At 37.4% G+C, this 27,973-nt stretch overlaps 2 protein-coding genes across 4 annotated transcripts; both read right to left on the bottom strand.

Moving 5' to 3' along the window:
• Window positions 1-323: 323 nt before the first annotated feature.
• LOC111335165 (adhesion G protein-coupled receptor L4) lies at window positions 324-19,908 on the bottom strand. 3 transcript variants are annotated; one of them, XM_088748981.1, is made up of 21 exons: window positions 19,706-19,908; window positions 14,673-14,708; window positions 13,830-14,222; window positions 9,618-10,025; window positions 8,892-9,076; window positions 8,740-8,799; window positions 7,755-7,962; window positions 7,314-7,421; window positions 7,053-7,140; window positions 6,189-6,279; window positions 6,067-6,119; window positions 5,304-5,430; window positions 5,104-5,207; window positions 3,645-3,747; window positions 3,401-3,551; window positions 3,233-3,314; window positions 2,970-3,036; window positions 1,980-2,068; window positions 1,620-1,740; window positions 1,257-1,298; window positions 324-1,132 (listed from the first exon to the last, which is right to left on the bottom strand). In XM_088748981.1, the coding sequence occupies exons 1-21, from the start codon at window positions 19,737-19,739 to the stop codon at window positions 968-970; spliced, it is 2,715 nt and encodes a 904-aa protein (XP_088605107.1). In that variant the 5' UTR covers window positions 19,740-19,908; the 3' UTR covers window positions 324-967. The 3 variants fall into 3 exon arrangements, with proteins under 3 accessions (XP_088605107.1, XP_088605106.1, XP_088605105.1); XM_088748980.1 differs by lacking the exon at window positions 19,706-19,908 and adding an exon at window positions 18,144-18,302 and having other exon boundaries at window positions 9,618-10,016; XM_088748979.1 differs by lacking the exon at window positions 19,706-19,908 and adding an exon at window positions 18,144-18,301.
• A 2,606-nt stretch (window positions 19,909-22,514) lies between these two features.
• On the bottom strand, window positions 22,515-26,535 carry LOC148737259 (adhesion G protein-coupled receptor D1-like). The gene is made up of 11 exons (XM_088749289.1): window positions 26,510-26,535; window positions 25,881-26,007; window positions 25,688-25,793; window positions 24,915-25,015; window positions 24,627-24,789; window positions 24,455-24,539; window positions 24,203-24,269; window positions 23,436-23,524; window positions 23,135-23,255; window positions 22,733-22,774; window positions 22,515-22,604 (listed from the first exon to the last, which is right to left on the bottom strand). Exons 1-11 carry the CDS (start codon window positions 26,533-26,535, stop codon window positions 22,515-22,517), a joined length of 1,017 nt encoding a protein of 338 aa, XP_088605415.1.
• Window positions 26,536-27,973: the final 1,438 nt, after the last annotated feature.

Genomic DNA, 27,973 nt, shown 5'->3' with positions numbered 1-27,973 from the left:
ACGTAAGATTTACAACTTGCCCGACTCGTGTTGATGGAACTCTATTTCAATGCGAATGTCCCCTTTGTAATGATATTTGGAAAACGGGCTCATGTAATTATCCCGCATTTTCATTGCTATGCGTTGTTCCTTTAAATTATCTAGCGTAAGCAAATTCTTTCCAAATTACTATTTTCTATGAGTTTCTCGCCATTTTTTGGTTAGCATTTTTCTAATTCAAATCCAAACTCTCCAATTCATTTATGCTTGTAAGATGGTTTTACGTAACACGGGGAAGCAAAGAAGACAAATGAGCCAAATAAATGTAACTGATACACAAAATATCCAATCTGCTGGCTTTTAATTTATCATAAATTTATTTTTGTTTTTAATCTACTAATTTCTCCATTAACTCTGCATTCAACCATCTATTTATCCTTCTATCCATTTATAAGCAACAAATTTAAATGTTAGATGAGGTTGCTTCTATTACATTAACAAGATACTACTTTAAAAAAGTTGTTTATCCACTCAGTACCTAATAGGTCACATATGAGATATTAAACCATCCTGCAATGAGTTCTAAAACTCAACGCACATGGATTGAAAGAGGCAATTAAATGCATGTTATAATTAAACACAGTGCTAATTAAAGAAGAATGAGTGCTAACTTCATTACATAAATTCCCGGCACGTCTAAAGTAGATTCCAGTCTTCTTCGAAGGTCAGTTATTAGCAGAGCAGCTATGCTAATGTAAAAAGAACCAGGAACGATAACTTCTAGATTAGTTAGCTACGACGACTAGAGCCTTTGTGTGGACAACTCAGCCTGCTACTAAACAAACGTTCAGGAAATATACAATCATATAAGCAACCCCACTTTACCTACAGATTAAAACTCAGATCCGAGGCATCCAGTTTTTTGCTTTTAACCAAAAGATCGTAATGAACGATCAATGAGCATTGCCTGATGGTCGAGTCCAGTTACCTAATTACAGCGCAACTTCGGCTCAAGATTACTGCGAGACTGCAATTCAACTGCCCGTACATCGCCAATTTCACTTGAATTGACATGTAGGCTCTTCCTTGTAGAGTTGTCCTCATTTAAAGACGTAAAAACGACGTTGATCTTTCTTTTGAGTCGCTCTCTTATCTGCAGATAAATAATCAACATACAATATGTTTCGTGGCATTCAAATAGTTATTAATCCCTAAAACACCGCGCTGTGATCTACACTACTTTTAATCTCGAGTTGTTGCTGTTGTTTTTTTCTTACCTGAGTATTTCGCAAGCCGTGAAGAACGAAAATCAGGAAACCCTATGACGGAAACATGATTTCAATATCATTATTATGTTACAATATTCCATCCAGGTTATAAGCAGCGGAGGGTACGTGGTTAGGGTATATCCATACACATGGCGTAAAATAACGTTTATCAAATATCTAATGAGGCTGCCATGAATATGAAAAGATAAATAATAGGGAAGAAAAACTGCTTTGTAAGAGAAAAGTTAAGAGGTAAGATTTTTTTTTTTAAATTCACTCTTAATTTATTATGGTAAAGGTGTCTCACTCTGGCTAGAACTGAGAAAATTAAACAATCTTGATTGGTTTTGAAAGTTTCCATCGAACACTCACCTGAGTAGAGTTGAGTATTGTGAAAATGTATGCAAAAGCTTTATGCACAGGCGAAAGAAAGCCAAATAGCCAAGTGACACCCAGTAAAGGAATCATCACAACGGATGCTTTGATACCAAGTCTGAGAGAAACAACAATTAAAAATACAAGTATGAGAGTTGATTAATATTTTTTTCGCAGTGTTATTTTTAGGTATCGTAATGTCAAACTGAAGTGAGGAAGCCAGGTTAATAAAGCCGTAGGTTAATATCGCCGGGTTAATATCGCCGTAGGTTAATATGGCCAGGTTAATATCGCCGTAGAATATGATATATTAACATGCTTCGGTCACTTTGTTTAAATTTATGTTGTGAATCCTACCGTATTTGCTGAAAATGGTTGTCTTCTGCTGTTGGCTGTACCAAATTGGTCATCTCTTTTATGACTCGCACGAGTATCAAGATGTTGAGCTATGAAAAGCACAATAAAAATAATTTGAGTTGCAAAATGAGTAAGTCGAATTGCCAAGGCAAGAGAGAATCATGTCTTTCAAAACACGTTATTCATTATTGGTAACGAGGGTCGCAAACGGAAAAAAAAAAAAATATATATACTGCAGTTAGATATAGCTCTTTGGCATACAAAGCTTTGCTTTCATGTCCAAATTGAGCACTCTATCTAGGATGAGTCATTGCCGTTGCAGTTGCGCATGCTCGCTAGTTTACTCTAGTTTGAGCACTCTGGCATGGCTTAGACGATACCACAAAGGTTGGGTCGTTTGGGGTGACCGTCTCGGTTCTCCCCCATCCTAGCATTAGCACTGCACTGATGAGGCCCAGAAGGCCGAAACAGTACTGTCTGATTAGTTCATGGGGTATAGAACTCCCGAACTGAGGACGTTGGTTACGCCCCTGGATCCATTGGGCTAAAGAAGTCGCAGATAAAATGATCAAACCTGAAATTACAACCACGCTAATGGTAGCCTTACGGTCTTAGTCTCCATTTTTTTTTCTTTCCCCATCCTCTCTTTAATTTCAATGTTGTTCAATATGTTATTTTTCCATGCAACATATCCTGGGCGTGTTCAGGTAAAAAAATTGAAATGACATTGACAAGGAAGGATAGAGTGAGATGTTTTTGTTTTCCCTATGTTTGGATCTACTGTTTGGAGACTTGATGAAGACATTACCTCGACAGGATTTCGCCGCGGCGATTGTAAGAAATGAAAAATGGTAAAAACTGTGTCGGGCCATCCCATTAACAAATGTTTAATTCGTATGGTTACGGTTGAAGAAAAAAAAAAAAAAAAGCTTTGGCAGTAACTTGTCCGGGTACACTAATCACAATTGCAAAAAATAATCATAAACTCACAACTTCAATGAACGCCACAAAGGCAACGAAAATCCAGATCAGATTGTTATTTGAGGATAGCCAGCAACTAAAAGGCGAAAGACAACGGAGAAAGAAACATGTTCAGCATATAGGATACCCTTAACAGGATATGAACGAAACCAAGCAAAACAACAACAACAACAACAACAAAAACACACACGCACAAAATGAAATGAAATGAATGAATAGATAATAGAGAAGAAGGGGAAGGGGAAGAATAAAGCTGTTAACGCATTCCTTACTGTTGGTCACTGATATAGCTTTGTATTCCTTCTTTCCCACCAGCAATTCCAAGGGAAATGGCCACCATGTTCATAGGGAGACCTATTCATAAATTAACACCAAATATGGCGATCAGAAAGCATCTTACTGGTACCAATACATGAAATAAAAAAGAGTAATAAGAATACCCCATGCGATAACGTGATAAATGTGCATCTTGGTGTTGATGTTGTAAACTTTCACAACAAACAGGTAGAGATAAATTCCCTCGACCAGCATCCAGCAAAATGCGGCCATCAGGAAATACTGCATCAGAGCTGCTACCGCAACACAGGCAGCCTGCAAAAAGAAAGTTCACGTATGTTTTTCATTATCCTTCATAAAACACAGAAAAGGCAGTAAGTCGAATGAAAGGATGAAGAAACCTCTCACCGTGTTTTCTGTGGCGTTTATTCCGGCGAGAAACGTTGCCTGTCCAGCTCCGAGTGAAAGACAAAGGCTTATTCGAGTTTGAGATAGAGGTTTAGGGACGTCTCTGGTGAAAATGAAAAGAATAAAAGCAACAAAAACTAATAATGATAATAAAAAAACAAACAAAATAAAATTATAACATAACCAAAATAAAGCGCGCGCTCTGATTGGTCAATTTAGCGTCCCCCATTTGCCCATGGGTGTACGCTGCTGACGTGAGCAAAGACTATTTTTCCGCGCGCGCTTGTTTTTTCTGGTCGCGTAAGATTTGTTAAATAAAAGGGAACTCTTTAGCTACAATGTATCAATGTTATGTTATAAAACAAATGGTAAACACCACAGCGTACACTATTGAGTTATGGATGCACGCGGGAGGTTGCTAAGCACGAAAGAAGCGTAAGAGTCGCTCGAGGCGATAGCCGAGAGCGACTCTAGCTTCTTGAGTGCTTAGCAAACCTCCCAAGTGCATCCATAACTCAATAGTGTACGCTGTGGTGTTTACCATTTGTTAATTTAAAAACAAAACAAAATGATGGAAGTCTGTAAGGCCATAGAAATTGACCAAATGGCAAATGGAAAAATATCTAATCTAAAATAAAACCAAATTAATAAGAACCTTAGAATCAAAAGACAACAAAAAAGCCAAGTTGGTAGAGATTAAGTAAACAATGGTTGAAAACGAAGCTCGAAGAAAATTAGTGGGTTATTCGAGCTAAATAACCATAGTTTCAGTGCATCAAAAAGAAACATTTTAGATCACTTATAGTTGCCATTATTCCTAATTTTATTTTATAGTAATTACAATCGACTGTAAGCTGATTAATTAGGACAGTCACCGATGATGAAAGACCTCTATTTAACGAATAGTAAACACACCAGCGTACACTAGTGAGCTATGGATGCACGCGGAAGGTTGCCAAGCTCGAAAGAAGCGTAAGAGTCGCGCGAGGTGATAGTTGAGAGCGACTCTGGCTTCTTGAGTGCTTAGCAAACCTCCAAGTGCATCCATAACTCAATAGTGTACGCTGTGGCGTTCACCATTTGTATATAACATAACATTAATAAATTGTAGCAAAAGAGTTTTCTTTTATTTAACAAACCTTACGTCACCTGAAAAAACGAGCGCACGAGGAAAACTTGTCTTTGCATTTGCTCACTTCAGCCACGTAAACCCATGGGCAAGTGGTGGATGCTGAATTGACCAATCAGAGCTCGCACTTTTTAGTACTTTGGTTATGTTATAAAACAATTTGTACTGATTAAGGGTAAATTAAATTAGTTTTATACCAAGGCACAACTAAGAGGTTTTTAATTATTTTTTTGCAGGGAGAACTGAGCTAGTGTGTCGTTTTATCTAACATTTTGGAAGACTGACAAAAGAGCACATTATCAGTTATTTATCATAACTCACTGTACTTACGTAAAGGAAGAGTACAAGGCTATTGTTAAAAATATTCCGATAATAGAAAGGCTTAATCCTACACAGGTAATAATCTCCAACACAGTTTCGTCCTGCTCGGAAAGCTGCGTAGCATGGTATGAAACGAAAATATAGAGAGACGAGTTAGCCACACAAATTTATTACCAGTGCTAGAAATTGGTACAAAATTAATTAATTACCTCCGTGCTATCATTGTAGTCAAATAAGACAGCAAAATGAGTCAAATGATTGCAGCTGCAAACTGTTTCTTCAGAGTTACTTTCCGACGTAACTACATAGCATCCTTTGTCTGAAAATCCGTCGGGGCTGTGAAATAGAAAGTACCTCAGCAGGCAAGATAAGTTAGGAAATAGACAGCCGTTGCGCCGAAAGGGTAAATGACATCCTCAGCCTCTTATATTCATACCCTCAATCACATTCTCGACTGTTTTTGGTTTGAGGGGTCACGGCATTTTCAGTTCCGTGATGTTTAGCTCTGAGCGCAAAACGTTGGGTTGGGAAAATACTTTGTTTTGTGAAAGATTCTTAATAGACAAAATTGCATCCTCATATGTGGTTAAGAAATCAAAAAGGATGAAATTCTTGCTAAACGTGACCTTTCTTCGAGTGAAAAAAAAAGAAAAAGAAAAAAGAGACAGCGGCGTCAAATCAGACAATCAGCAACTACAACTAAGGCAATTCCAGATTTAAATTTGCTTCATAGGAAAAAACAGAAGGACTTCCAATGACATTTGACAACTTCGTCGGAAACTTGCCGTGTACCATCAGTCAAAGAGTGATTTTGTCAGTTAATTTTTTTGTCCCTTTTGCGACACCTGCTTTATGGGACTTTCCCTAATGGACAAATATAATATATTTCTTTCAAGCATTTCTGATCCCGGACAAAGTTTTTGACTAAAAATATTTGTCTGAACTATTTACCTAGTATATTGCAAGTGTTACCTCAGTTTGCTGAAGCCGCTCCAAAACATGCACGTCGTCAGCCTTTTTTTGATCTGTAAGTAGAATTATTGATCGAGTTGAAATAAATGGAAATAACGTATTTTAACTAGTGTTGCTTTTACCTCCAAGTTTCTGAACTTTAAGATTACATTTTCCAGCAGTTTTTCGGGTTTAGGATCCATGGCTGCCATCATCATTCTGGTGCCCACATATCTATGTACAAAATGATACCGAATGTGAACCAGAATGAAATGCAAATATGGTGGTTTAAGGAATATGTACTTTTATAGTTCACCACTAAATTTTTGTCCGATTTTTATTGGTTTAAATTGATTACGTGATGCGATAGTTTCAGAGAGACACTATCAGCCCATAATGCCCGTCCGCGGAAAATACCCCGACGGATAGTAGTCATCCGTAGAAAGTTTTGAATGGTTTCACGGCCGCGAAGTTAGACAGATCGGAAAAACAGGGACTTTTCAATTCTGACAGGTACTGATATTATTTAGCCAATGTACGGTTGCAAATTATTGACCTTTATGACAGGCTGTACGCACGAATAAATATTTGATTGATCTGCATTTAGTGGGTTTGGACTGCTTTTCAACTGGCGCGCGGAAGAAAATTTAGTCGTGGACAATAACGTCAATAGAGTGTTTATGTTTCGAAACTATGAGCCCTAGTTCCTCGACAGAAACACTCTACTGTTTAAATAGTGACCTTTCTAAACTATTTCTGCATTTTAGCTAATATCTTGCGACGTTGAGATGGCCTTATTCGAAAAGATAACGAAGCCAGTCAATGCCATCCAGGGAACTAGAGCTGACAAAACGTACTTCGCTGGCCACCGGATGAAGATTTTTCAAGTGGACACCTTTATCTTTCGTTTGAAGAAACAGAGCCAGGCGGCTTGAACATGAACTTGTCTATGTGCATGATGTTAGCGACATTATGAAAAGGAAATTTAGGGAAGACAAATTTGTCACCTTGTGTTGCCTGGACTATTCCTGTTGGGTCGATTGTTCGGCAGTAGTTCATGGAGATTCTTGTAAAAACACCCAATAACCACTGAACCTAAAGAAAAAAAGAAGATTCTGATCCGGTCAAGAATTGACCATGAATTTCAAAAGAATGCGGGTATTTGTGGCAAGTAGACGGTTTAAACCAGTGAGCAGTCTTCCGCAAGGAATTATATCAAAACTGTAAACATTTTTCAAGAGGACAATTAAGACGAACTTGATACAAACCATTGTCTGCAAAATTTGAAGAGGAAATGTCGATGCTTGTTTTCCATTCGTGTTCCTCGAGGCATAAATCACTTGCATTTCGGCGGTAAGCCTTTTGAATTCTCAACACTGTTAGAAAAAGAGCAACACGGTTAAATAAAATATAAAGTAGCACGTTTGAACAAAAAATCATTTGTCGGTGGATTTACGATATGTTTTGGTCATAAAGGGAGGTTTTACACGTGCTGTAATGACTAAGGCTTCTCGCACCATTTGCAATTATCCGTTTCGATGTTTAGGAGAATATCTTTTATTTACTTTCCTTATCTTGATAAAAAATAGGAAAGATGAAATTAACATTCGAAAATAACGCAGGGAAATAACTTATTATCGTATTTAGGCAATAAAGGGTCAATCACTCAGACAGTGATTATCTGAAAAAAGATAATCACAATTTCTCACCCATTTTACCGCTAACGATCTCTTCTGAAAGCATTGTTCCCTTCAGGTGTTGCTTGCTATAATCCAGAGCAAATTCCTCGAAAGCGATAGCTACATTAAAGATGGATTCCCTTCCGGTTTTAACCTCGATGATGGTGGAAAGACCCTCAGTAGGTTTAGTCATGTTTTCAAAACGGACGAGGAAGTTTTCAAACACGTTAACAGCCTCCTGCAACCATGTAAACGTATTGATATAATATTCAGTGTATTAATTCATGACACTCGTCTGGGTGCAAGTACTATAAATTTGTTTTATGATAAATAGATAAATAGATCCACACCCTATTGTAGTTCTGCCCAGTAATAGTACATGTAGACCACATGGGACAAAAAAATAACAATAAGAAAAAAATGAGTATTGATGTCCTCACTGCATTTTACGTGTTATGTCGTCCATCCCTAGATAGATGCACAGCATCATGAAAGCTACTTGTTTAATTTGATAAAAAGCAACATGTTATTAATGGGACATCAGCTATGCGTCTTGTCTCCGATACATTATAAGTTTTAACCAATCAAAGTGTGTATATAATCCAGCTCATCGTATATATGTATTTATTAAAAATTGGATCATTGGATAATGCAATACAAGACTTTTTATTGACTTAGCCATTATGGTATATGTGCCAATATACCATAATCTAATATTTGTACAATGTAACATCCGGTTTCTTCTTACAAACTAAAGTCGAGAAGATTTGCCTAATATCTTGGGGGCGTTTTTTTTTTTTTTTTTTTTTAAATAAAACAATCATTCCACTCGCGCTTGTTGGATATGTGATGATTATAGCCAACTCGGCGCTACGCGCCTCATTGGCTATCTATTATCTCATATCCAACGCGCGCTCGTGAAAGAATTGTTAAATAGACACCTACATGTAAAAGCACGTCCTACTGTATTTATTATTAATGATGATACATAGCAGTCTTTAATAGAATCAGATACCCGCAAAGAAGTGTTTCTGCTGCTATCAAGTCCGCCAAGTTTGGAGACATAGTCATTTGCCTAAGATAACGAAAATGACAGTTATTTGTATGGACCACTAAGATCCTAAAGTATGGAAAAGTACAAAAAGAGTAATCAATTACAAAACACACCAGCTTTTGAATTGCATTCGAAGGCGACGGAGACGAAGATGGTGATATCGATGATGGCGATGGCAATGGCCACGTCGAGAGCGATAGTGCCAGTGACATCAAAGGCGATGAGGAAGGTTGCAAGCTTATCATTGATGACCTTGCCGTCGCAGGTAAGAGAGAAGGTGACGATGTTACTGCTAATACTGCAAAGTTTTCAGAGGAAAAAAAAGGAAAAAGTTTGACTTGTGCCCCAATCAAGTAGTTATACTTATACCAACATTCTCTTATCAAACGAATGTCATTCTCAATTGATACCTATATGAATTTTTTTCTTTTTCTTAAATTTTTGGATATTTTTCCATTAATTTTATAGATAATCCGCTACTTCGCAAATGGAGGACAAATATATGTCGATTGCTTACTTGACTCAATAAATAAATGGTTGAATGATCGAATAACAATTCCATTGACTTAGTATTTCTGATGCCATCCAAACACTAAGACAAAAGTTAATATTTTTGAAAGGTGCTTTGTCATTACGTATTTTTATTTGCCTTGCACGAGCTTTTCTTGAGAATATAATGCACATATTTACCATAGTTAGTCTGGTTAAGTCCAAAAACTACTGCGGAGACACTTAAACACGCCACCAATAGACAAACTTCATACCCCAGGGCTCTTCACATCAATATTTAACGTTAGTTGAGTGCGCTGCTTGCTTATTTGCTTTGTTATAGTACTCACCGGTGATTCTTTCTTTGCAAGTTTGTTTGCAGTTTATCCCCCGGCAGTTTAGATTACACTGATCACCCTCATAGCGGCAAGTATGTTCTGTTCCAAATGTTTGTTCGCCACTTGTCAGATTGCATTTTGTTGTATTGCACCTCGACCAACCCTGATGACTCTCGTTGTATATCGTGTCAGGACAATCAGCTACCAATGGTCTGTAAGCCTTACTACAACTTTTTGCGCAGAGTTTGACGGGGTAGCAGTTTGAGGAACAGTTGTTGACGGAGCAGTTAAGATTACAAGTGTAATTGATAAATTCGCAAATCTGAATCCAGCCATTCTTGGTATATTCCAGTATGCAAGGGATTCCAATGTGATCTTGGCAAAAGCCCGAAGAGGAGTATTGATGGTCGACTGAAAACCCTTCAAAAAAGTCATATATTATATACAAAGGAAGTAATCGATTCCAGGGAGAAAACTAGTCGGTCTGTGCAGCAATAATGAAACTATATCCTTTTAAAACGCCACCTTTCCCTTGTGCTTAGTAAATGACTTATTTGGTTAAACAACTTACTCATACTGTACTGTGCAACACTAATGTAAACGATTATCGCGGTTTATCACGCTTCGTTCTTCCGATATATCGCCGATATATTGGCGATATATCGTTAATTATTTTGACACCTTACAACGATAAATCGACGAGATATCGGGACTTTCTCGCGATGCCTCGTTCCGACGATAAACTATGCCAACGATATATCGTTGCGGTGATACATCGATACAGAGATTATCGTAGAGCGTGCGGTATATCGTCAGGATATATCGCTTCAGTAAAATATCGTTCCAGCGATTTATTGTTGAGTCAGGAATGATTCATCGCCATATTTCGTTCCAGAAATGAGAAAGGAGTCTACATTTCCGATAGTGATATTTTGAAACACAACAGGTCGTTAGCATTTTGAAATATAAAACGTTACTTGAGGATTCCTCACATGCATATCATGCTGGGTACAGTGGCGCATCCAGGGGGAGGGTCCGGGGGGTACGGACCCCCTATCAAACCTGACGCTTACAACTTGGATCGTATATCATTTTAACTGGCTGATTTTTTTAATGAATCCAAATAAACGATAAGCGGCAAAGGAATTATAACTTGCAACCGCGACTGGTGGGAGGGGGTGTGGGGGAGATGTAATTTGCCTCAAAGAGTCCAACAGTCCTTTTTGAACCAAAGTTTGGACCCCCCCCCATTTAAAAATTCCTGGATCCGCCTCTAGGGTAGATCGAGTGGTCTACCATAATCGCATTCGCTCTAGAATTCTTTGAGCATTTGGCAGCGCGTTGAATACTTCAATTTTCGGCGGTCAGTCTACGTTATCAAACAGAAAAGAATTTGGGGAAGTTTCCTGTATCGGTTTGTGTCATTTGTCTCCTGAAAAAAAAATGTTCCAAGGTTAATAGCTTGCCGTTTTTGTTGATTTCTGTTCTTAAGATAACGCCTGTAACAATATGGGAACCAAATACTATCGTATTAATCAAAGAAAAGTCATTACGTTCTATTTGTAACACATTGATCAAAGGTAAGTCTCGTTGTATTGTGTTGAAAGTTAACGAGGGCCATCGAAATAGCTATTACTTGAAAGTTCTAACTATTGCCGACCCTCGCAGTGATTTTGTTGGAATGTTAATTTATCGGATACCAGCATAAGGTGAAGGCAGCAACATTCGATACAAACAACAACAAAAAATTAGAACATAGCTAGCAGAGCCGCGCAATAAAATTCAGTAGCGTGCTCAAAATCCCGATAGTGTACGCTGATATAGCGTGAGCAAATCTCTTCGCCAGAAATTTTTTTTCGCGCGAGTGGCCATTGTTAGCTCGGGGAAAAATAATATATTTCGCGACAATAATGTATACCAACAGAGACTCGGCCTACTAGTACTAAAACGAAGACAAATTTTCGACCTTTTCCCTTGGGCTAGAGCTCGTAAATGAGGCAAAAAAAGAGAAAAACAACGAAAAAGGAGACTCGGCATAAGCGACGTCACGACTCGCTTCAATTGATAATGTTCTCCGTTTTTCGCGTCGGATTTGATGCACAATTCCACCGGCTATGTTCTAAGACAATTGGTTCATGCTTTCAGCTGTGCACTATCGAGTTATGGAGCACGTGAAAAGTTTGGAGAGCACTCAAGAAGCTAGAGTTGCCTTCGGCTATCGCCTTGGGCAACTCTTACGCTTCTTTCGTGCTCTCCAAACTTCCCACGTGCTCCATAACTCGATAGTGCACAGCTGAAAGCATGAACCAATTGTTTTAGAACATAGCCGGTGGGATTGTGCATCAACGGCGACGCGAAAAACGGACAACAATATCGGTTGAAGCAAATCGTGACGGCGCTGATGCCGAGTCTCCTTTTCCTTTGTTTTTCTCTTTTTCTGCCTCATTTAAGAACTCTAGCCCATGGGAAAAAGTCGAAACATTGTCTTCGTTTTCGGACTAGCAGGCCGAGTTTCTGTTTGTATCCATTATTGTCGCAAAATGTATTATTTTTCCCCGCACTAGCAATGGCCGCTCGCGCGAAAAAAAAATTTCTGGCGAAGTCGGATTTGCTGACGCTATCAGCGTGCACTATCGGGATTTTGAGCACGCTTGCGTATAATGAATTTGATTGCGCGACTCTGCTAGCTATGTTCTAAATGTATTTTATCAGTGAAATAAAGACTATTCAATTTACTATTTATTTTACAACGTCACTCACACCGAGGTAAGGTAGTTCACGCAATAGTGATTTCGAAGTCCTTGCCATGATGATCATAATTTACAAATCAAGATTAGCAGTGAAAGAAGTTTAAGAAATTTAAAGCAGACTTAGCTTCCTCTTTGGATTCCGATGAGGTCACTGATATCCTTAATCCGAATAGCTCTTGAGTCATCACTCTTGCAAAGATGAATGGCACCATTCTTGGTCCAACAATACTTGAAATGGTACCGGGTCTTGAATTTATTTGCTTAGTAGAGAACTTCTTGAAGTCGTGGTGCGAGATGCTCAAACAACCTAACGGCAGCGAGTGAAATGTTATCTCTGAGGCCAAGGGCAACAGGGTTGGCTTTGCAGGCATCACTTCCTTTGGCCATAACTTTGTCTCTTGCGAGGCGATGGACAAATTTGCAGACTAGAGCCTTTGGTTTAGGATCATGGCTTGAATCATTTCTGCCAGGAACTTGATGCGCTGTATCAATATGGTTTATCTAGACATCCGCACCCATTTCTCTGAGCAAAGCTACACATATTCTGCTTGTTTCTGCTGACTCGTTAGTTCCCTTTTCTGGCACGACAACTAACTTAATATTACAGCGATGGCTATAAGCTTGGAACTCTTTAATCGCCTTTGCCACGTTTTCAACTTTGACAGCAAGCTCATATACGCATTTGCCGAGACGCTGTAGTTCCTTTTGAACTAAAATTCTGACGTCGTTAAGATCATGATATTCCTTGCTTAATTAAGACAGGGCATATTCCTCTTCCTTTGTCACGTTAGCAGTAACATAACCTTCAGGCGGTTCTTCCTATTGCGAAGCTGACCAAGCTTCTTGTCGCTCGATCATTGCTTTAAGTGCACCAATTTCTTTAGTCAATGATTCCACATTTGCTCGTAGGTTTCCATTCTCCTGTTTTCTTCCGCTTCAATGCCAGGCATTGTTAAAATGGTTTCCGAAATTACAGAAAAAACACTGATTATTGATTTGCAGGCGGAGCTTACAAAGTTGCGGCCATCTGGACCAGCTCACCACTGACCACCGCTGTCGATACTTTCCTACCGTAGTTCATTTCCTTCTAGCCCGACGCTTGAGCCTAAAATCCCCTTTCTGATGACCATCTTGTTCTTGGTGACATTTCCCTTACATTTCGTACCTAGTTTACTGTATACTTAACGGGTGCAGTTTTGTCTTACCTCTGGCATCTCATATTCTGTTTGTAAATCAGAGACTATGCCCATAAATATGCTATAATTAAACATGAAATAGGCTGGTATATATAGACCAGGTGTAATGGTCTTTATTTTCAAACTTAAGCGAAGCTGTGTGAATCTTCCTCGCACTGAAGGAATGGAAGACGCAGGTTTTAATGGCTTCATGAATGTTTTTATATCTGATCCACGATAAATTATTTTCCTACGCTTTAGAGCTTTGCCTAGTTTACTTAAATGTGATGTCGTCTTACCTTTGGGAGTTTCACAAATATAGTCTTGCCACATTCCCCTTCGGAACACTTTAAATAGGCCTCGATCATCGCCATTCTGAGACTTAATGTCCATTATTGCCACATCTCCGTCAGCGCCAGGCTGGTTTTCTCCCCATTTGCAAATGCTAAGTGGTCTTCCATTTACCCAGCCCCAATTTCCGGCCTTCTTCTCCAAACCAATATACCACTTGTTATGATGTTCAGAAATATTACGGTTTTGAATCATGCCAATGATAAAGTTCCATTCTTCTTCCGTTTCAATGGAAACCAGGTCACCTCCGTTTTTTCCACAAAACCTCCTGGTCATGTCCCATGTGTGTCCTGTTTTCGAAAAGGTGTAACAAGAATCTTCGGAACAGAAAATTTTGTGTTCTGTGAGACAAACAAACAGAAAAAAATATATAAAAAAATTATTAAATATATGGGTAAAAAGTCCAAACAGTAAAATAGTTTTTAGACTAATTTAACCGGGATAAAACCGAAGTCATACCAAACATTTGAAAAACAAAAGGGATTTCTTAAGAAAAAATCATGGAGCCTGTTTTTGTTCAGCATTTTTATGTTAATCGCCAAACAGAGATAATTAACCCTTGTACATGCCCTAGCTTACTCTTCTCCTTCATCATAGGAAAAGGGATACCTTGTTGGCCACCTCTTTCAAAATGTTATTGATGTAATCAGTTTTGAGTTATAAATAAGAGTTCTCGGATCAGAGTGAGAGCGAATCATTTTATTTTTTCACTTTTCTTCTGTATTTCCTAAAAACCTGACGAACAGTTATTGAAGCTTCTTGAAGGCTACAACCATAATTAAGCACGTCACCTGATCCATGTAATTGCATTATGAAAGTCAGAATAGCTGTAAAAGGAAATTAAAAAAAAAATGTCAGTTCCTTATATTTGACAGCAATGTCACCTGTGAGATTGTGCCACCACAGTCTTTCAGAATAACCTCGGGATACTTAAAAATAGAATTACGAACCGGAAAGGTAACTTGTCTGATAATTTTGCGTGAAATAGCCGAATTCGTACAAAGTGTACAAAAATGATTCCGGTTCAAAAGTCGTATCGACCATTGACTTTCGCCGCTCATAAATCCACTACAATTAGTACTAAGCGAATGACTAACCCAAGATCGGTTCACTTGTGTTTGTGAAATTCAAATTTGCGTTTAATTCTCATGGCGATATTACACGGTGAAAGCTCGCCAGGTAGATATGAGCAGAAAGTTTGTCCAGATGAGTCATTTTGAAATGTAGTTTTGTTTCATAAACCAAATTCGAGAGATTTTCGTCTCATTTTGATTCCGCAAAACGTGCTCACCTCTGTTTCTAGCTTCTTATTGTACAGTTAGAAAAGACGAATACACAGTTAAAACGTTGCACACACAATTTTCGGGTTGGGCATTGACCAATAATTTGGGATGAAAAGCATTGCATTGTTTACCGCGTTATTTATCCTCCTAGTTATGGATGTATCGTGAAACGAAACTAAGTGCAATTTTAAGACGCCAATACCGCAGAGGCTTGGTTGATTTTGGAGAAAATATATTCTAGTACTGAGTAGAGGTAATATGTTGCGGTATTGACTTCTTCAGATTGCAATTAGTTTACATACTTATTACCTCAGCTTTCCGGATAGCATTTCGATTTTTATGTATTTATTGTCTTTTTTTGTGCGGGAGAACTTCAAATTTTGTTCGTTTGTAAAAAAAATAGTTTATTCTCATTTTACCCTGATTATTTGCCAAAACGTGTGCGAATGAGCTCCAAACGTTGGGTTTCGTTTCCAGAGTCCATTTGATGCCATTGCTCTGGCAGGAAGTTAAATATAGGATAGTTTTTTTTTTCCTAGACAAAAAGAGCCTTTTTGAATGCATGAGCCATTAATTTTTGCATGTAGTTATGAGCAAACCTTTCTCGAGATAGTGGTAAACCTGTTTCTGAAATATCTAACTTTAGTTTCTGTTTTGTGAGTTTTGTTACGTTACATCTTACGACACCATATTGGACGTAAATGAGACAAAGATTCTAGTTAACCTTCGTTTTCTTGTGTTATGCATGTTTTGCCTTCTTAAGCTGTCTCTGATTCTTCTACTTGTATCTCATCGTTCGGTGTGGTTTTTTAAAGCCTATTTATCGTCGCTTTCGGAATTCTACCCATTCTCAGTTCATGCGAGTTTCTTTCATTGTGATGTTTTAAAAATGTAGAAAAGCCACAGTAGTTTTTGGAAATAGATTTTGCATTGTTACTTTTTCTTTATTGTGCAGCTGCCTATCGATACTTTTCTTGTTCAATTCTAGTGAAATTTTTAGGTAAACAAAAGTAGCGTTAATGGTCTTTCTGGCACAATTGGTTCTCATGTTAGGTGCCAGCTGAGTTTATACTCGTAACATCAATTTCCTTTCTTACGATCAAACTTAACACCAACCTTGCTGAGATAAGTAGAAAGTTTTCATTGTATTTTTTATTTTAATTTAAACGCTGCTCTGTTTTAATTACCAGGAGTGTCTTTTCAACATCAAAGCTATAAATTCTCACCTAAGATTTCCATTTTCAATGGCCTAAAGTTTATTGAGCCTGCTCTTTTATTTTCTATGTAAGAATATTTCAATGTAAATCCTTTAGTTTCAAGAGACGTTTTCCGTCCTTTTGTAATCTTGTTCACATATTGCCAATGTAGAGGACTACAGAACCTCGCACCAGTTCAATATTTAAGTAAGTACGTTGTAAAGGTTTTTTGACCACGAATTTAAGCACGCTAGCTAGAGGTCGTGTCAGTTGTTGGCCTGATCTCGAATAAAAGTTTCCTAAGGAACCAAAGTCTGTATCGTTCTTGATGTTCGTAAAAGCTCGCTTGAAGAGGTCGTCTGTACCAGGGAATCGTAACGAGTTCCCGTTCTCGCTGCTTAGTCGTCTCTACTAAGCTAGTTCCCCCCGTTGTTATTGTGCCGCCCGCGAGAGTTAAGTTTGGGCGCGAAAACTATCGTCAGACTTTTTATGAAATTGTTGTTATTCATAAATGTGCGACTCAACGGCCATCACTCTGTGTTTAACGTAAAAAAAGCAAATATTTTCGTTCAACATGCCTGCAACCTGGCTGAGAATCATTAAGGCGTTCAGTAGTTGGCCATTGTAAAATAAAGAGAACTCTAAACCAAACTTCCCAACTCGTTAGCCTGCTATTCGCGGGTTCTTGAACAGAAACTGAATTTACTAGTAACGTTTGTGGTGCTGAATAACTTCCACATCTCTCCGTGCAACATGGGAAAAAGGTTTGCGGGAAGTTGGGAGAATTCTCGAAAGTTATGCAAAGTAACCCTCGTCTGTGGCTTGGGTTTCTTTAGATATGGCTACGCAAGCGCGGTAAAAGTCCAATATTGCTTAAACACAACAAAAAACCATTGTTTATGAATAAAATCTTATAAAAAATAAAATCTCCGTTTGATTTCGAACGGCTACTAATACTGTCACGAGTAACGGTCGTATTTGCATACTTAACAATTGGTCCACGGGTAATTTGGAGTAATTTGAAGGTTTAAAGATACCAAAAAATGTGTTTTACGATATAAAAATTTCCAAGGCGGTGAATTAAGCTCGAATTTGACTGATGCGATCAGAAGATAAATTTTCCTCACCTTTTCTAAAAGGAAGAGACAAGTTTTTCAAACATGGTTTGCCCTTCCGCCAGATAGCTAATATTAATTATCATTAAAATGCAATAAAGACTAATTAGTTGGTGCTGGGCTTTAGTTATCAAACCACAGATAAATCACACTAGTGGTTTAGATTTCGAGGAGCCTCGAAACTATCATAAGAATGAATAAGAATGGATAAAATTTCCAGCATTAGGAATTATTGGTTAGACTTGTCTCAAACATCTGTCAAACCTAATGTAAATTTCAGTCACCTCAAGTACCTAAATTCGGCAGGTTGATTAAAAAACATCGATCATTCTGAGAGGCCATTTTTCCGGTAAAAGAGGGAGAACTATAGCAACTTGCGTCTATGTGATCGTTAAGATAGCTAAAAATAATGCTTCTGTGCATGCCTTCAAAACCCAACAACCATAAGTCTGGATGACCACTGTATCTTTCAAAATGCTTGATTTTGTCATTCTGGCTAAATGTTTCTAAATTATTCTAGTCTGTTTTTTTAGTGAAATTAATAAAAGAAAAACTATTCTTACAAGATCGTCAGTTTCTTTGTATTAAAGTTAATTTCAGTTATGGATTTGTGAAATCACTTTCCTACAGAACTCAGGTCTAAGGGATATAAGAAAGCTGCTACTTACTCGAGATGCTACTAATAAAAAGCGTGTTGAACATTTTCCTGGCTTTGATTTCACCCACCATCCAAGTTCATTCAGACAAACTATGGATATGTTGCTGTCAACTGTTGTCCTCAGATTGATGTAGGTTTCTATCGGAGGCTGTGCATCCGCAGAAAACCTTTTAAACTGTTTCGAGAGCTCTCAAACCATGTAATTTATGCATATCATAAACTTTGATCGTTTGCGTCACCAAAATTGTATTGTACTTGTATATTTCAATAAGCCAGCCAGTAAAACACACACATTTGCACTAGGCGTGGAGCATTGTTTTGTTCAATAGAAAAAAGAACATCATGACAGGGAACTGTAATTTCATGATAATGAATTGCAAATTGTTTCTGTTGCTTTGGTTGTCCTCGTCTCATTCTTCATAGCATATGTGAAGTGTTTTTATGAAGTATTTTAAACTCTATACTCGAATTTCTTTTTATATAAATAAGGTGCAATACACATCGTAATTACTGATCGGAAGCTGTCTACTCTACATGACTCGGGTCATAAATTAGTTCTTCTTAAATTAAGCAACAAATTAAAATGAAGGCTTGGGAAATAGATGATAGGCAATGTTTTGCTTTCTTCGATCAAGAACTAATAACCCGCACGAGAATCGCTTATATTAAAAAAAAAAAGAAAAAAAAAAATCGATACCAGGCGTTTTTTCTTTTATATTAGCAAAACAAAGCTTCAATCACTAAAAGCTGCTCAATCAATATCCGACTCTAAACGATAGTTGTATTAGTAATAAGGTAATTTTTTTTTGTTGCTAATAATTGTGCAAGATTTTCTAGAATATTCTAATTTCTTTTTTTGTGTTATGAATTTTCCAGGTGTTCTTAAATAATTTTATGCTAGTCTTTCGCCTACTCACCCATAGTTTACTTAAAAAAGTTACTTTTTTTCTGCTTTTGTCACATAATCATTTTCTAGTTCGCTGAGTTATCAATTTAAGCCGCCGTAAAACATTAATTTTTTTTCCAAGCGCTGGGTTGAATGTTAATTTATTTGCATCTTTGTAACCCAGTACCTGATAAATAAACAGTTTCAAAGCTCACAGGAAGCGGCTAGGGTACGAAAGGTCTTTCCCTACCTCTTGAGTATGAAGCTGCTAGAAGTGGCTCTAAACTGCTCCGTCGCTTAACAAAGATTGTCGAATGTTTCAAGCGGCCATCTGACACATCAGCAAGAAGCAGTGATGTACGTTTTTCTCTTTCGACATGTCGTCACAAAGCTTGGAAAGATAGCACTTAAGCTGTTGTGTTCGTTTATCCCAAGTGTGGTTTAGCTGTTCCGCAGCAGAATAACTTTAATTTTTTTTTCTTAATAATTTGGCATTGTATGTAAACTTAAAAACATTTTGACCCTAACTACAAGAAAAAATTTCCAAATTTATTTTATTCGCTTTCACTTTCCCTAGTGTCACGGAAAGTTTAAACATCGACATAAATTGTCCACAAGTAGTCGGTCAATTCTGTGGGTCTCATTGCTACCTCCTACCCAAAAGAAATAATAAAGATGGTACTTACCCAATGCAGACTTCTTTAGAAGGGTTTTAAACATTTTTCTGGATTCAGCTCACTCGCCATGCAATTCGTCAAGCCCAATATAAGCACAGGTACCTATTAGTAGCTGTCGTCAGAGTACGTCAAAGAATATTGTGAGAGAGCATGAATGGAAATTTCTCAATGGGTTGCAAACTCTCTGGTATGAACTGGCGTTAAAAGCGAATCATAACACTCGGTAGAACGTTCATGATGTGTGTTACATGCTTTTGTTTTCTTTTTTTTTATCTTAATAGACGGACCAACAAACTGAACGTAACTTGCAGCAGGTGTTAAACATTTTTTTCTTAATAAAATGATAAACTCAAGGGAAAAACAGACTTTTATTAAATTGAAGCTTTATAACTTTGGAGTCACTTATAAAGAATGAAGTTCTAAACTCGCATAACTATAGCCGTATTCCACAAATTTCTGCAAACGACTTTAACTAAATGATCATACTCAACAATAGACCGCTATTTCCGGTTGTTTGAGTCCAGTTTGAAAGGCGAGATCTATTTCAATTAAAATTCACGGAAATACTGTTATTAAACTGCCCATACTTCGCAGACATCTCTTTGATTGACCTGTGACTTTTACCTTGTGGAAGTTCTCCTTGTTCAAAGACAGAAGACAGTATTCATCTTTCTTTGACGTCGCAGTTACCGAGCTTTAACCTGCAGATAGACAAGCAGCATGATAAAAGTTCGTTAGCATTCATAAATTTTTAATTAATGCCCAAAAACCACATGATCTACATTATGTATATTCGCAGCTTAATCGTTTTCCTACCTGACGATGTAAAGCGAAAATTTGGACACCTGTAGCAGAAACAGGATATTAACTTCCTCTTTGCTTATTATTTTTCTTTTAATGTGCTATACTATGCCTATAAAAGGTAGCATTGGCTTGTCTCAGCTATACAAAGGCAAATGTAATTATCTTTCCAAATTTTCCAAATAAGATTGTAATTATTTCAGCTAGAAAAATAAGAAGGTAGAGAAATTACAGATCTTGCAAATCAACAGGGAAATATTTACCTCTTTTTGTTCTTCAAAATTTTTTAAAAAAATGGCATGTGACCATTGTAAAGGTACCTTACTTTTATCAGAAAGTCACTAACAGATCTGTATTGATTTATTATCGCGTGTTCCTCTAGGACGCTTACTTGAGTAGAGTTTAGCATGACAAAAATAGAGGACTGAGAGAACCTCATGTGATGGTGACGAGAGACTAAATAGCCAGGTGACGGCTAGAAGGGGAATCATCACCTCAAACCATTTGATTCCAAGTCAGAACCACATTCGTGGTAGAAAAATACTTTGGTAAAGTTCGAATTTTACAAAGATGCTTAAAAAAGAAAACAACAACTATTTATGAGGAATGGAGTTATGAATTCCGCTTGACGATAGCTGGCTCAAACCAATTTATGTCAGTAGTTATCCACCGGTAGCTAATATGAGTGTCCCACGTGTTCGCGTACGTGAATGGAGATTGTTAGTAGTTAGAGGGAGGATGGTAAGTTTTGAGCACGGTAAACTGATGGAGAAAGATATTTTTCGTATTGTCTCGAATTCGGAGTCCTACAGTCGCGGAAAATACTACTTTGCAGTTGTCTCGCAGATGACATGCAGCGTGTTTTAGCTGATGATTCTTATCCAAATATGTCAAGAACTTTTTGCTCTGGTGTTAATTAATATGCATAACTACTATTCCACCGTGATAAGCCCAGAATCAGATAGTGAGTCAAATCTGAGGTTGATAGGGTTGATCTTCAAATGGACAGAAAATTAACGGAGGATAACGGCCAATAATGTAGCTCCCAGCTCACAAAACGACTCCCCATCCTTCCCTCACAATACATTAGCGTTATGAAGACCATAACTTTTGAGTCCAGCTGTTTGAACTATTTTCTACCCTTTTCAAGAAGCAAGTTCGAAGAGGTAAGATTTACGATTTCCCCGACTTGTGTTCTCATATGATGGAACTCCATTTCAATGCTAATGTCCCCTTTGTAATGATATTTGAAAAACGGGCTCATGTAATTATCCCGCGATTTCATTGCTATGGGTTGTTTCTTTAAATTACCTAGCGTAAGAAATTTCTTTCCAAATTTCCATTTTCTACGAATTTCGGGCAAGTTTTTGGTTAGCATTTCCCTAATTTAAATCGAAACTCTTCAATGCATTTGTGATTGTTAGATGGTTGTACGTAACACGGGGCTGCAAAGACGAGAAAATGAGCCAAATGAATGTAACTGATAAACAAAATATCCAATCTGCTAGCTTTTAATTTATCTTAAATTTATTTTTGTTTTTAATCCTTCATCCTTCCGTTTATTTATAAACGACAAATTAAAATGGTAAATGAGCCTGATACCATCACATTAGCAAGACACGACTTAAAAGAAAATGGTTTATAAACACAACCATGAACAATACATTCTAGACAGGTTAGCTAAGATGATGAGCCTTTGCGTGGACAATTCAGCCTATTATTAAACGAACTTTCAGGAAAAATACAATCATTTTGGAAATTTGCTAATAGTTTTGAAAAAAGTGACCCTTGGAACTAGTTGAGTACTAAAACAATAACGAAGAGAGCAATCTCACTTTACCGACAGATTAGAACTCAGATCCATGGCGACCGATTTTCGCTTTTAGCCAAACTATCGCAATGAACAATCGATGAGCATTGCCTGATGGTCGAGTCTAGTTACTTAAGTACAGTGCAATTTCGGCTCAAAATTATTGCGAGACTGCAATTCAACCGCCCGTACATCGCCAACCTCATTTCAATTGACCTGTGGGCTCTTCCTTGTGGAGTTGACCACATTTGAAGGCGTGAAAACGACGTTCATCTCTCTCTTGAGTCGCTCTCTTATCTGCGGATAGATATGCAAGATACGATATTTTTCTTGACATTCAAATAATTATTCATGCCTTATAAAAATTGCGCTGTGATCTGTACTGTTTTTAACCTCGATTTGTTCCAGTTGTTGCTTTTACTTACTTGAGTATTTCGAAAACCGTGAAGAACGAAAATCAGGAAGCCCTTTGGCGGAAATATGATTTTAAGATCATTATTTTTACAATATTCCATCCGGGTTATAAGCGATGGAGAGTACGTTGGCTAGGGTATTTCCATATGCATGGCGTAAAATAACGTTTATCAAATATCTATTGAGACTGCCAGGGATATAGAAATAAAAATAATAGGGAAGAAAAACTGCTATTAAAATGAATGTTTAAACGGTTTCGGCTTTGTTTTGTTTTGTTTTTTTGTTTTGTTTCTTATCGTTTTTCTTGCCTTTACTCACTTTTAATTGATTATTGTAAAGGTGTCTCACTCGGGATAGAACTGAAAACATTAAACAATCTAGATCGACTTTGAGAGTTTCCATCAGACACTCACCTGAGTAGAGTTGAGTATTGTGAAAATGAATGCAAAAGCTTCATTTACAGGCGAAAGAAAACCAAAAAGCCAAGTAACACCCAGTAAAGGAATCATCACAACGCATGCTTTGATACCAAGTCTGGGAACGACAACAATTAAAGATACATGTAAAAGAGTTGATTAATGACTTTTTCATAGTGTCAATTTTTAGGAATCATAATGCCAAACTGAAGTGTGGTAGCCAGGCTAATATCGCCTTAGAAAATGATATATGAATGTGCTTACATCACCGTGTGTAATTTTATATTGTGATTCTTACCGCACTTGCTGAAAATGGCTTTTTTCTGCTGTTGGCTGCACCAAATTTGTCATCTCCCTTATGACTCTCACGAGTATCAAGATGTTGAGCTGCAAAAATACGATAAAGATAAATTGCGTTGCAAGATATGGAATTCGAATTGTCAAAGAAAAAGAGGATCTTGTCTTCCAAAAGATGTCATTAGTTTGGTAACGAGGGTTGCACAAGAAAAAAAAAAATCGTCATTTATGGAAAATAGAACACCCGACGTCAAGACCTGGATTACGCACCTTGGTCCCCTACTTGCATTGAGCTGGAGAGGTCGCAGATAAAGGTAGCTATAGTTAGCCTTAAGTGTTAGTCTCCTACTTCTTCTATTCACATCTCCTCTTTCAATTAATGTTGTTCAATTCGTTATTGTTGGAACATATCTTGGGTATGTTTAGGCAAAAAAAAAATTAAATGACATCCTCAAGGAAGGATGAAGAACGATTTTTTTTTTCATACAGAAATGTATGCAGAGTTGATGAAGTTATATTATGTCTGTGATGAGATTGTTTCGACAGAATCTTGCGGCCACGATTGCAGACCATCACCAAGTTAAATTTGACACGCCTTTTAGCACACTGTGGCAACATCCAAAGTTTATTCCAATTAAAAAGAAAAACGAAGATGGTAAATATTGTGTCGGGTCATCTCATTGAAAGTAGTGTGAGACAAAAAGAAAACCTTGGGAATAACTAGTCCGGGTACATAAGCACAACTGCAAAAAATAATCATTAACTCACAATCTCAATGAACTCCACAAAGGCAATGAATATCCACATCAGTTTGTTAGTCGAGGATAGCCAGCAACTGAAAGGAGAGACACGAGAGAAGTAAACCAATTTCAGTATATGAAACGATGTCCACATCAGGATATGCAGAAAATAAAGTGAAAAAAAAAAAAACAAATACAAAACAAAACAATGAGATGAAATTAATGAAGAGATAGATAAGAAGGGGACGAGGGAAAATAAGACAGTCAGCGTGTTTCTTACTATTTATCACTGGTATAGCTTTGTATTCCTTCTCTCCCAGAAGCAATGCCAAGTGAAATGGACACCATGATCGTTGGGAGACCTACTCACAAAATAAAAAAAAAATCAATTTGAAGCACCTCAATGGATCCTAAAACATGCTACAGCTACCAACACAGGTTATAAAAATTACTAATAAAAATATCCCATGCGATGAAGTGATACATGTGCATTTTGATGTTGACGTTGTAAACTTTGACAAGAGACAAATAGAAATAAATGCCCTCGACCAGCATCCAGGAGAAGGAAGCCATCAGGAAATATTGCATCAGAGCTGCTATTGTAACAGAAGCAGCCTGCAAAACAATAAAACAACAGTAAAAGCAAAAAAGAGTTTTCGTATGTTTTTCATGCTCCTTTCTGAAATTGTCTGAAGGGAAAAAAGTCGATATGTCGAATGAGAGGATGGAGAACCTCTTACCGAATTTTCATTGGCGTTGATTCCGGCGAGAAAAGTTAGTTGTCCAGCTCCAAGGGACACCGAGAGACTTAATCGAATTTGAAACAGAGGTTCACGGACGTCTCTGATGAAAAGAATATTGATAAAAAACAAAAAGAAAAACGAAAAACGAAAAACAAAAGCAAACGAAATAAAGGAGAAAAAGAAACCAAAACAGAACAAAATAATGCATGTAGAATAGGCTATAGAAATCAAATAAATAGCAAATGAAAAAATAATGCACGTAGAATAGGCTATGGAAATCAAATAAATAGCAAATGAAAAAATAAAAAACTAATTAACGGGCATTTTTAAAAACCTTCAGATCAAATGACAAAAAAGCCAATTTGGTAGAGAATAGTTAAGCAAAAGATATTAAAGAAACCATGCTTTGTTTACGCTCTCTCAACTGAACATCGAGTGTACAGTCAATTGGTAAGTTATTCGACCTTCCAAATCCTAGTTTTGGGGCATGAAAAAAAAAAAAGCACTCGGTATAATTCATTGCTGCGTTTATTCCTTAATTTGTATGTAGTAATCAAAATCGTTTGTAAGCCGATGACGTGGACAGTCACCGATATTGGAAGATCTCTACAAAGATACGTACTGATTGAATACTAGTTTGATACTGAGGCATCGCTAAGAGGTTTATAAGTAATATTTTGGCAGGGAGAACAAAGCTTGTAGTCTTTTCAACATTTTCGAAGTCTTACGAATGTTCACATTTATCAATTATCTGTAATCAGCCACTGTACTCGTAAGAGTAGTGTATAAGCCTGTTGTTAAAAGTATTCCGATAATAGACAGGCTTGATCTTACGTAGGTAATAATCTCCAACACAGTTTCGTCGTGCTTGGAAAGCTGCGTCACGTAGTACGAAAAGAAAATATAAACATTAATAAGCTAAACTAATTACCTCTGTGTTACCTCTTATTACCTCTGAATTACCTCTGTGTTATCGTCGTAGTCAAATAACACAGCAAAATGAGTCAAGTGATGGCAGCAGCAAACTGTTTTTTCAGAGTTACTTTTCGAAGTAACTACGTGGCGTCCTTCGTCTGAAAATCCGTCAGAACTGCGAAATAGAAATTACCTCAGCAGGCATGACATAGATTAGAAAATAGACAGCCTTGGCTCCGAACGGGTTAAATACCTCTTCCGGCTTTTTGAGTTAATATACTCAAGCTCATTATTGACTGTTTTTGATTTGGTGAGTCACGGCATTTTCTATTCGGACTAGCACCGTTTCAAGCATACATTTAAACTTTGATTAGCGAAATTTCAAATTCTGAGGCGCAAATTTCGGGATGGGATGGATATATTTTTGAGAAAGACTCTTGGTAGACATAATTGGATCCTATCGTACGTGGTAAAAGTGAGTAAACATGGAATCTTGTTAAACATGACTTCGTCGAAGGGCTAACGCTCGAAACGTCAGCTTTTGTAATCGTTACGGTGGCCAATTTACCACTTTGACTTTCTTGATAGATCCAAATTATTACATGACCATAGAGTAGACCATAGCGAAATTCGTAGATGCAATTTCTAGATACACGCACAGCGACATAGAAGCTTACTTGTTGAATATGACAAAAATCAACATGTTGTTAATGGAACTTCATCTATACGTCTTTCCTTCGATAGATCACGAGTTAGCACCAATCAAAGTGTGTAATTATAAGTGTGTATGTATAAACACCTACACATACATGCAAACGTATGTACTATCGGATGCGTTATTATGATGAAATTCCATGACCATAGCGAAATTCGTAGATGAAATGTAAGTTCATTCTCTAACAGACTTTGTACACGGCGTCGTCTTCGTCGTTTCTTGAACTCCCAATTAAAGAATCATTTACTCAGACAGTGATTGACTAAAAAAATGATAATCTCAAATTCTCACCCATTTTATGGCTAACGATCTCTTCTGAAAGCATTGTTCCTTTCAAGCGTTGCTTGCTATAAACAAGAGCAAACTCCTCGAAAGCGACAGCCACCTTAAAGATGGATTCTCTTCCGGTTTTGACCTGCATTATGGCGGAAAGACCTTCAAGAGGTTCTGTCATGTTCTTAAAACGGACGCGGAAGCTCACAAACACGTTAACAGCCTCCTCCAAGCACGTAAACGTATTGGTATGATATTTAGTGTATTAATTCCTGACACTTGCTTGGATCTAAGTTCTATAAATTTGTTTTATGATAAATAGATAAATATATTCCGCGCTGCCGTGTTTCTGTTCAGTAATAGTAGATGTACACCAGAAAGGACGTGAAATGTGATAAGAGGAAAGCCTAATTTAAACCAATAAGTTCATCACGTCAACATGACGTGTAGGCTTTATGCTTTATATTCTTTCCAACACTTTGTTACTCACTCAAATATGTAATTTTTGCCACTTAATTGTAATTAGCTATGCATGTTTCTCCCAGTTGTTATATAGTCCTATCGGTTTTTCAAATATTCTGTAACTGACGATGATGTTCGTAAGATCGAAACATGTCTTCGAAATTAAAAAATGTCGCACTCTTCTTGAAGATAACGATAAGAGAAAACAAATGGGTATTGATGTGCTCACTGCATTGTACGTCTTAGGTCGTCCATTTCTAGATACACGCACAGCAACATAGAAGCTTACTTGTTGTATATGACAAAAATCAACATGTTGTTAATGGAACTTCATCTATACGTCTTTCCTTCGATAGATCACGAGTTAGCACCAATCAAAGTGTGTAATTATAAGTGTGTATGTATAAACACCTACACATACATGCAAACGTATGTCCTATTGGATGCGTTATTATGATGATATATGCCAAACCATTAATATAATAAGATACCTGCAAGGAAGTGTTTCTGCTGCTATCAAGTCCACCAAGGTGGGAAACAAAGTGTTCTGCCTAAGATAACGAAAATGACAGTTACAGATATGAACTACTAATATCCTAAAGTATGGAAAGTACAAGGAGAATAATAAATTAGAAAACAGACCAGATTCTGATTGCATTTAAAGGCGATGGAGAGGAGGGTGGCGACATCG

The sequence above is a fragment of the Stylophora pistillata genome, chromosome 2, assembly GCF_964205215.1.
Source record: "Stylophora pistillata chromosome 2, jaStyPist1.2, whole genome shotgun sequence".
Lineage (NCBI taxonomy): Eukaryota > Metazoa > Cnidaria > Anthozoa > Scleractinia > Pocilloporidae > Stylophora > Stylophora pistillata.
Note: the sequence above shows the minus strand (reverse complement) of the source record. Positions and strands in the feature narration are given on the sequence as shown.

What these genes read in the sequence shown, in the direction of transcription:
- LOC111335165 (XM_088748979.1), bottom strand. Translation starts at nt 18,204, where the DNA reads ATGGTGGGTGAAATCAAAGCCAGGAAAATGTTCAACACGCTTTTTATT. An exon ending in TAAAGTTCAGAAACTTGGAG is followed by an intron (nt 6,120 to 6,188) that starts GTAAAAGCAACA and finishes TTCTACTTACAG; the next exon opens with ATCAAAAAAAGGCTGACGAC. An exon ending in ACTACAATGATAGCACGGAG is followed by an intron (nt 5,208 to 5,303) that starts GTAATTAATTAA and finishes CATGCTACGCAG; the next exon opens with CTTTCCGAGCAGGACGAAAC.
- LOC148737259 (XM_088749289.1), bottom strand. Translation starts at nt 26,535, where the DNA reads ATGTTGATTTTTGTCATATTCAACAA. An exon ending in AGCTATACCAGTGATAAATA is followed by an intron (nt 24,270 to 24,454) that starts GTAAGAAACACG and finishes CTCTCCTTTCAG; the next exon opens with TTGCTGGCTATCCTCGACTA. An exon ending in ACGGTTTTCGAAATACTCAA is followed by an intron (nt 22,605 to 22,732) that starts GTAAGTAAAAGC and finishes ATCTATCCGCAG; the next exon opens with ATAAGAGAGCGACTCAAGAG.